Genomic DNA, 9,498 nt, shown 5'->3' on the forward strand with positions numbered 1-9,498 from the left:
GGCACCTGCTGGGATTCTGGGTGGTTGGTGGTCAGTGGGTGCAGGTTTGCCAAACCTGTTTGAAATCATTGAGCTTCTGCCCCTGCTCACTCACCACCAGTCCGCTTGGTGCCCATTGGCATTTCTGTTAAAAAAACAAACAAACAAAAAACCAAAACCATCAGACCCAGACCTGAGGCAGCTAGTTGCCCGCAGCCAGGTGTTGCTCCGCACCAGGCGCACTCAGCCACAACCTTGAAAGGTCAGCGTACCATGGAGTTGGTTTCACAGGAGATAACGTGGCCATATCACTGTCTGGCAGATATCGTTAGTCCTTTGTCCAACTTTAGAAATAATGGAATTTTGGCAATGTTCTCCCTTAGACTTTTTCAGCATTCCTAGACTGATTCACTCCCCTGGTGAACCCGTGGTTTCCGTATTACACTGATTACGGTAAAAACAGCAGTCTTCTGGGAATGTGTTCAGGCTTTTCCCGAATCCCTGAGCCTTGCCTCCGCAGTCGCTGCTGTCTCTCGAGCTCTGGCATCAGACGGTCCAGTCTGGTCGGGCCACCGGCAGGCCGTCTGGCTGAGCCTGGACCCAGTCCCGGTCCCTGGTTCCCTTCTGCCTGACACACAGACTGACCTGTCCTGCGGCGCGTCATAGCCGTTTCTTTCCTACAGTTTAAGAGGAGTGCCCTGCAAGAGCACTCCAGGAAATTAAAGTCACTTTTCAAACATCCCGAGGTCACTTTAAGAATTCAAAGGGCAGGAGACACCTGCCGGGTGGGGGGGTGGTGCCGGAGCCGCTCTGCCCTCCCGGCTCCGGAAGTGCCGGCGTCGGAGGAGACCGCGCCCCGCGGCCGGGAGGGGCGGTGGGCCCCCGGGGCCGCACCGACTTGGCCCCTCCCCGCCCCTCTGCCTTGCGGGCCCGCGGGGCTCGGCCCTGACCCCGGAGCAGGTCCGCGCGAAGCCCGGCGGGACCCTGAACAGGCGGGCGGGCCCGGCGCGAGGCGAGGGCGGGCCGGGAGGGGCGGGGCCGGCAGGCGGTACTTCAGTCCGAGCGGACTCTGCCCCCGCCCCGGGCGGCCGGGCACCGGGGCGCCGCTGCTCACACGGAACCGACTCCGGAGCTGGTCCGCTGACGACCGCGCGCAGTCCGAGAGCGTCTCCGCAGTGGGCCGGGCCTGGAGGATGCGCGCTCTGGACGCCCCCGCGAGCGCGCGGCTCTTGTCCCGGGACTCCGGGACCCCCGCGGCCCCGGACGCGGCTGGGCCGGCTCGCAGGAGCGCGGTGGAGAGGCTGGCGGCCGACCGCGCCAAGTACGTGCGCGGCCCGCCTAGGACCGGCCCAGGCCCGGCTGGCGGGGGCAGCAGCCCCGAGGCGACCGGAGGGCAGGCGTGCGTCCCCGGGCCCGGGGTGCGCAGGGCTATAGCGCGGAAGCCGCTAAGGCCGGACTCGCTGGTCATATACCGTCAGAAGTGCGAGTTCGCCCGAGCGTCGGGGGCCGACAGCCCCAGGGCAAGCCTGGTGAAGAAGCTCTTCCAGGGGCCGAGCAAGGACAAGACGCCCGAGCCTCCCGGCGCCGCCCGGGTGGGAGCGGAGTGGGGGGTCAGGGCCCAGGGGGCCGCCCGGGCCGAGCCTGGCCCCTCCACGGCCCCCGCGCCCGCCCGGTCCGTCGGGACGCCCCCCAGGGTCCCGGCTGCGCCCCGCGGCGCGGAGCTGCTGGGGGCGAGGCGCCGGGGGCTGCAGCGCTCGCAGTCCGACCTCAGCTCGCGCTACTCCGCGTCCTTGGCCGAATCGGACACTTTCTTCCAGTACTGCGGCCTGGAGCCCGACGTGGTGGAGGCGCTCGGGCGGGAGAACTTCTCGGCTGAGTCGGACCGCGGCGCCCTCAAGGTCCGCAGCGTGAGCGTGGCCACCTCCGACAGCGGCTTCTCCCGGCGCAGCGGGGAAGACGAGGGGCTGCAGGAGGAGGAGCTGGCGGAGCAGGTGCCCAGCACCACCTCGGTGGTCGAGAGGAACGCGCGCATCATTAAGTGGCTGTACACCTGCAAGAAGGCCAAGGAGACGCCCGGCCAGGGGCTGCAGGGCCCCGCGTGACAGACCCCAGGAGACCCGGGCCGAGGTGTGCGTCCGGGGCCCGGGAGGGCTGTCTGTGAGGCGCGCCTGTGAGGTGCTGGGGAGGGACCGAGCTGGGGAACCCTGCCTTCTAAAGTAACTCGGGCCGAGAGACAGCCGCAGGGGCGCCTGCGTCAGAAGGCTGCCAGACCCGGCCTGTGCCGGTTCTCCCTGGTGTGCGGCTTCTAGCTGCCAGGAAAGGTAACTCTGTACACTAAGTACATCCCAGTTGGCTTATTACTGTAGAAAGAGGAGAAATGGGCATTCCAAATGCTCCGTCAGAAAGTGCTTTTACACCTCTGCTGTTTCCCTGCGTTGAAATAGCCTGAGAGCTCTGCGTGGGTCCAGAGCTTTGATGCCGGCTGACCGGTCAGGTCCGCGGGGACCCTGGGGGGACTGCGATCTCCCCTCCCCAGAAAGGAAGGCTGTGCGCTTCCTTGAGGCCTTCACCGACCGAGCCGAGAGGGAGGAGGACTTCTCTACAGGATCTTCTCAGCCATTTGACACTCATTTAGTTCTAAAAGATTTTTGCCTAAATTTTGTTCAGATTGTTTCGAGACCTTTCTAAGGAGATGCGTTGGGGCAGCTTTGTGCCCAAGAAAGAGCTTCAGTTTTTTTTAATTGAGGGAGGGACTAGATCATAACTAATGTCTTAGAGTTCCACTTGGCAGTGATTCTGTGTTTTATTTGCCTCTGATGATAGCAGGGGAGGTGTATTTCTTCCCCTTGGAGTCAGTATCTCAAGGCTGATCTCAGGAAGTTTTTTCCTCAAGGAAGTAAGGAATGTTTCTTTTCACTGTCACCTCTATGGAGAGGGTATCTCTGGGGTAGTGAAGGGAGAAGGGAAGATACTTTGTCAGGGTTCTCTTTGAGAACCAAGATTTTAAGCACTACAGCATCTTGTTTTCTCTGACCCTGCACTGACGACTTGCTATAAATGTTTGTAAAATTAATGTGATAGAAGTATTTTGTCTGCCCTTGAGATAAACTAATTTAAGACATGGTATCAGTCTTCAGCACGGTGGGGGAGTCTGCACTAAGACGCGTTTGCACACAGCTCACCTGTGTTTGAGGCCTGAAAAATGCCTAACTTCCCCAAGTGGCCATGGTCTTAATACAGATGTGACAATTCATGAAAAGGATTCAGTGTTCTTTTGAATTCAGAAGGGTCATGACTTACAGACTCCCTTGTAGTTTATTGAGGATTATTGCATTTTCCCTAACCTGAGTCCCCACAGAATGTATAAAGGGAATCAGAATTTAAACTAAAAGCAGTACATGAACTTGTACTTTTCACCAGTTGTCTTGGGGCCTGAGGTGAGTGACTGCTGGCCAGGGTTAGGGTTGGCCATGAACACCTTGATATGGTGGAGGGAAGCTGCAGAGGCTGGCTTGTCCCAGAGGGTCATGGTGTAGCAGATGGAGCCCTCAGTGGGGAGTTGGGAGCCTGTCTTCTGTAGCAATCACTCCCCCACTTTTAGCTTAGGCTCCCATTGTCCATAAAATGAACGTGGATAGCAGAGGGTTTCCCACCTCTATACTTTGTAATTCCATATAGTCTGAAATGTGTTTGTGTTCCATGACTGTAACCTAGAAAAGGAAAACAACAACAACAGAAGAACTGTTGTCTGTTGTGACAGGACTTTTATAGCAAAGGGAAGTAGTTGAGGCCAGAGGAAAGTGGCCGGGGTTGGGGACTGCCCGGGATGACTCTGCAGGAGAACAGAGGTGCGCTCACTCACCAGCTCCCTCCCTCTTCACAGTGCTGCTTTTTCCAGTGGAGGACCATATCACCTGTCTTCTGAGCTGTTTCCTGTTATTGTTCAGAGAAGGGAGATGGTTGTTACACAGAACCTGCCCAGTTTGCTGTGTGTCGATGGCAAGCATCAGCTCTGTAAAGATTTTCTCTACAAATTTACTCTCATAGACCCCAAACAGCTCAAGTTCTTTGAACTTCAACCCAAGAGACCTAAGGGCTTGCTGCTTGGAGAATTGTGAGGAAGAAATGCATGTCCTTTCTCCGACTTATGGCAGGCCTCCCATTTTAATTAATTGAAGGACAGGAAGATGAGTAAACACCAGTAGACAGTGAATTTTCATGAATTTTACACTGGGCAATAGAATACTAAAATTATCAGTCATGGGTTCCAGTGGAATGTCCTCATTCTCCAAATGAGGACAATGTCTGTCATGACCACAGTCCCCTCAATTCACTACCTTCAGACATGAAATCCCCTCTGAAAAAGAGTCAGGACAGACTCCAGACCCTTCACCTTCGTTGGTGAGGGTCTTCTGGCAGCCTGAGCAAAATGCAGCTGACCTTTTGTCACAGGATTACTTGCCTGAGAATAGTTCCCTAACTTCTGGAAGCTGTGGAAAGAAAACCACAGCTGTGGTTTTTCTCTAGTTTATTGTGACATTTGTGTTGGAACCCATACAGATTTGCTTTAGGATTTCATGAAAAATTCAGAAAAGTTGAGATGAATGAAGATGTCTTTTCTAGGTGAAAAAGAAAATATATTTTATGTGAAGGTTTTTGTCCTCTTGGTATATAGAGGTACTATAAAGTAAAATAAAAATATTCCATCCAGAATTAAATAAGTTCATAAATTTATTACCCCATGGATTAAAAATATTTACTTTTCAAAAGTGAGACCATCAGAGATAGAGAATGACTTATAGAAGCTGCATGCGATTCCACTGGGCTCCATGACTGACGGTTATACGTGGATAATTTTGGTATCATATATCCCAGTGTAAAATTCATGAAAAACACTCTTCTGTCTACTGGTGTTTAATCATCTTCCTGTCCTTCAGTTCATTAAAATGGGAGGCCTGCCAAAATTTAGGTTTCTGGTTTTCTATCTTTTGCATAGAATATATGTTACTGATTTTAATATCGTTATAAAAGAATGGCAACTTGTCCTTTGAATTTTTTAGGGATAAATATTGTTCAATTTTAAAGCAAAAATATCAGACATTCCCCAGCTCTTTTCACACTTCTCTTTGATAATGTGGGGTAACTGGAAGCTGGGCGGTAGAAGTGTCTGAGCATCTGCACAGATGCAATGCAGCATGGAGCAGACAAACGGGACACCCCTGCCTTCCCACTTCTGTCTTTTCCAACTAGCTGGGTAGTTCGTACTCACCAACTAGGACTGCATTTTAGGTGAGCGCAGTGACCTGAGCTGTAATAAAGCTGCCTCCATCATCAGCCCAGCCCCAGAGTCTTTCAGAGAGGACTGTGTTTGAAAGGGCAGAAGCTGTTTGCCTTTTAAATTTTGTTTGTACTGCTTGCTCTGTGTTCTGTTTTGTTGTCCAGCTCTGTGCTAGTGAGCACTGGCCTTACCGATCAACATTCAAAGAAATTTCTCTTTACTGTCTCAGAAAAAGGCCTACAGGGAAATGGATACAGAGCAACCAGATGATAGCTATGTTTGCTACTTATTTCTTTTCAAAGTTTTAAATGCACAAAGGAGATGTGTGAAATACAGAAGGTATCATAAAACCAAAGACTGCAGGGACCAAACTTTGTAATTCAGTGCTTGGCTTTATAACTTTTGCCTAGACTGGTGTTGATTGATAGCTTTTTCCTTACTCCTCAGGAAGCAAGCCTTCTGGACGATGGGGACTCCTTGCAGTATGTCTGGATGACTGGGACCCCAGCCCATCTTCACTGCCAGGTTCTGTCTAGAGTACCCAAGTATCCATATAATTGCTCTTTCCCAGGAATAAAACACACCACTGAAGACGTTTGTCATTTCAGAAGTTTGGAATGCTGTGGAGAAGGTGGGAACACAGAACTGGAAATTAGCTGAGTTTTAACTGTTATGACATAGCTGAAGCTCTGGGAAATATTTTCTTGTGTTAGGTGGATCTATTTTTGCTTCCAGAGGGCAGCAGAAGAAGGAAAAGCTGCTTGGAAATATCTTCAAGGGCATCTTTCTGAGTGGCTTGCTGACAAATAGGCACCATGATACATTTTAATGATCATTAATTTTGAAAGGCAAAGAGCATGAAATTCAAACACAAATGCCATGGTATTTACTGCTTTCAACCATACTGGACAGATTGGCACTATTTAAATCAAAGTTCTGTGATCATAAGAAGATGTATGCTACACAAATACTGTGGTTAACAAAGAGCAAACACATGCTCACACTTGCACATTCACACATAGACCTCCCTTTCTAAGTACCGCCGTACCATAAACTACAGTGAATTCCAACTGTGCAATTGATCATCTTACGAGGTGAATCAGAAAGCACTTTTACAACCACTGGAGAGCTGCAGGGTCACTGAGTGCCACTCCGGATGGGCTGTGGACATGCAGTGGTAACATAAAAAGATAAAGAGTTGAAATACTGCTAGGAAACCTTTCTGTGTACCTGGACAGTTTCTTGAGAATTGGCAGAATACTGAAGCTTCCTTCCTTCAAATCTGTATCAGTGGTCCTCTTCTGCAGCACCATGTCGGATATGCCTCCTTGGTTCTCTTGTCCCCAGCTTCCGAAAAGGTTAAAAAAGACCTCTATTTAGGCAGAACATGGACTCATGACATGTGAAATGCCCTACATTTTGGTCTGCTTCGCACCCTCGTCTATCATGCAGTCATTCCAAATTTGGCAGCAGTTCGCTCTGTCTGAATAGGATGTTTGAAACAAGGGCAGCCCCTTGGGCAGCTGGGAGACTGTCGGGTTGGAGTGTTCTTGGTAAGGAGTTACTGTGACCCTAAACCTGTCCTGGCTCATGACACTCAGAGTAAATAAATTTCAAGTTCAGAACCTTCGGAGAGAAGTTTATGTATCCGTGAAAACGACCCAAAGACAATCTGTCACCCAGTCAAAGTTCACAATGTTTCATCAAAATACATCTAAGAATATAATTATTAGAACAGGGAGGAAAGAGAAATAGGTTTCTCAAAAGTAAAATATTTTATAAACCAATTGTGATACATTCATGTATTTGTTTAATACTGTATTCTATTTTTGTAACTTTTGCTGTGAGAATAGGTCCTAGAGTTAAATATTTATTTTTATATGAGTATTGGTCTTCAGATAGTTTTCTGACATTTCACATGGTTTTGGTTTTTATCAGTATACTTTTCGTCATTCTGTCCTTGGTTATCGTTCTGTATGTTGTTTAATTGAATTTTCCATGTGACTCAGCAGCGTGTTCGGGACTCTACTGTGCTCAGTGCTGTAGGGCCTTGTTTGTCAGTAAGTCACGGTTGTGCATTTGGGGAGGACACCACTTCAATGTAGACTCTATAAAGACGAAGATTCCCTGCTCTAAGAAAATTTTCCCTGTTTTTTGTTTTTTTTAATGCTATTTTGCTATTCACTATTCACTGGATTATACTTAATTTAAAAGATAATGTCAAAGATGAGAATTTTCTTTAAAGGATCTTTTGTATTTGGAGTTTCCCTTTTTGCAGTTTCCATTAATTTTTTATGTGAATGCTTTAAGTGAAATTGTTATGTGCCTTTCTACTGTCAGAATAGGATAAAGTGTATCCTAGGTCAGATTTATCTGAGATCAAAATGATGTGAACTCTGCCATTCATGTGGGCTTCCCTGGTGGCTCAGTAGTAAAGAATTTGCCTGCAGTGCAGGAGATGCAGGAGACGCGGGTTCAACCCCTGGGTCCTGGGGATCCCCTGGAGGAAGGCATGGCAACCCACTCCAGTACTCTTGCCTAGAGAATCCCATGAACAGAGAAGCCTGGCAGGCTGCAGTCCATAGGGTCGCACAGAGTCCAACATGACTGAAGTGACTAAGCAGCAGAAATAGCTACCAACCACCCATGTAATATATGAAAACCAGGAAAACAAATTGGTTACTGTTTAAAAGCACTGAGATCTTCCAGAAGCATTTGTGTATCAATGACAGTGACTCTATGAAGTAAATGTCAGGGGTGTGTGTGAGGCAGGAATAGGGTGTCCCCAGACCCCAGCAGGATCAGGTTAACACTCCCTCTTGTGTGTCTGGATTCAGGCCTCAGCTCAGGGGCTGAGTGTGTGGCTGGTGGCGGGAAATCCTTTCCTAACTCTGAATTAACCCAAATTGCTGAGTGACTCTGAGAAAATCAGACTTTGTAGCTCAGTCTGAATAAAAAAGTTTATAATGGGTTTCACAAGGATGAACAATAGTTATTGCTGCAAAATACTTTCATTTGTTCAGGAAAGAATAGCATATTAGGTAATATGATTAAGTACAATGGAAAGGAAAAGTTATTGAAAAATAATTGATAAAACCTGGAAAATAGCTTGACAGTATCTAGTTCTTTAATATATGGATACAGATTACCAGTGCCTCAGACTTAAAGGTAGTTATGTGACTGAAAGGTAGTTATATAACTGAAGTTTCCTCATTATGCATATAGTTTTTAAACTGCTGGTCACTGACGCTGGAATAAAAAGCAGGCTTTATCAAGCGTTGCCCTTTTCAGTGGGTTAAAGGGCAGTGCTATAGTTATTGTTGGTGACGCCATGAAATAGCAGGCCCAGACAATTGTTATGGCAGTCTAAATAGAGTTCTCTTTTTACACACTACTTGCAACATGAGTGCAATATTGTATATTCTGTATCAAAGAAATAAACTATTTTTTGTCATTTTTAATATAGCTTTGGGAATTTGTACAATATGAAAAAATTGAAGCAAGGCTATGGTTATTATAATTACTCATATCTTTTGCTTTCTCCTTCCTGAATATTACAGCAGATTATCAGTCAAAATGAAGAGTGCATTCTAAAACCTGAGCTAGGAGAATCATGTGGCATCCAAAGTCTCCAGTTCTCCCCAGAGCTGGAATACAGTAAAATTAGTTTGAATATTTAGCACATTGGTTTTCTTTGTTTCATCAGTCTTTTGCTTATTTTTTTCCTTCATGGCTTATTAATATTATTGTTGTAAAATGAGTTCAAAGGTAAAATGAGAGTACAGTTTGTAACCTTTCCTGTTAGTTAGCTCATTGATGAAGGTAGACTCCATGCCCATCCGCTTTGCTGTCTGTATCTGCCCAAATGGGACACGTGGGCCTGAGCCACGGTCTCTGCGTCACTGTTCTCACCGAGCCAGGCCGGCTTCCCTTTCAGTCCTACCGTGGCTTACACACAACTCCACATAAGCAACCAGAGATCCTTAGGGAGAACCTTAAGGGTTCTTGAGAATAAATGGTTCACCCTGTATTTCCATGGAGATAATGGACAAACCCTCAGGGGCTGGAGCAACTGTAACTGTTCAGAAACAGTCCAGATACTGTGCTGTGTGGCTTCCATTGCAGAATCCAGTAGCAGCTGTCATTTTCTTCCTTCAGGCAAACGTGATTTCTTACTCTTCTGTTTCTCTTTGTGAAAAACAAAGTGATGCTCAGTGGTTAAGTGTTTAAACTTTGCTTAC

At 47.9% G+C, this 9,498-nt stretch overlaps 1 protein-coding gene across 1 annotated transcript; it reads left to right on the forward strand.

The window, feature by feature from the left end:
• Positions 1-802: 802 nt before the first annotated feature.
• Positions 803-8,718, forward strand: FAM110C (family with sequence similarity 110 member C). The gene is made up of 2 exons (XM_070795462.1): positions 803-2,106; positions 5,705-8,718. The coding sequence occupies exon 1, from the start codon at positions 1,173-1,175 to the stop codon at positions 2,079-2,081; it is 909 nt and encodes a 302-aa protein (XP_070651563.1). The 5' UTR covers positions 803-1,172; the 3' UTR covers positions 2,082-2,106; positions 5,705-8,718.
• The last annotated feature ends 780 nt before the right edge of the window (positions 8,719-9,498 follow it).

Source organism: Bos indicus, chromosome 8 (genome assembly GCF_029378745.1).
Source record: "Bos indicus isolate NIAB-ARS_2022 breed Sahiwal x Tharparkar chromosome 8, NIAB-ARS_B.indTharparkar_mat_pri_1.0, whole genome shotgun sequence".
In the NCBI taxonomy this organism is placed as follows: domain Eukaryota; kingdom Metazoa; phylum Chordata; class Mammalia; order Artiodactyla; family Bovidae; genus Bos; species Bos indicus.

Bases quoted from the DNA above. Each gene is read 5' to 3' on its own strand.
- FAM110C (XM_070795462.1), top strand. From the start codon at position 1,173: ATGCGCGCTCTGGACGCCCCCGCGAGCGCGCGGCTCTTGTCCCGGGAC.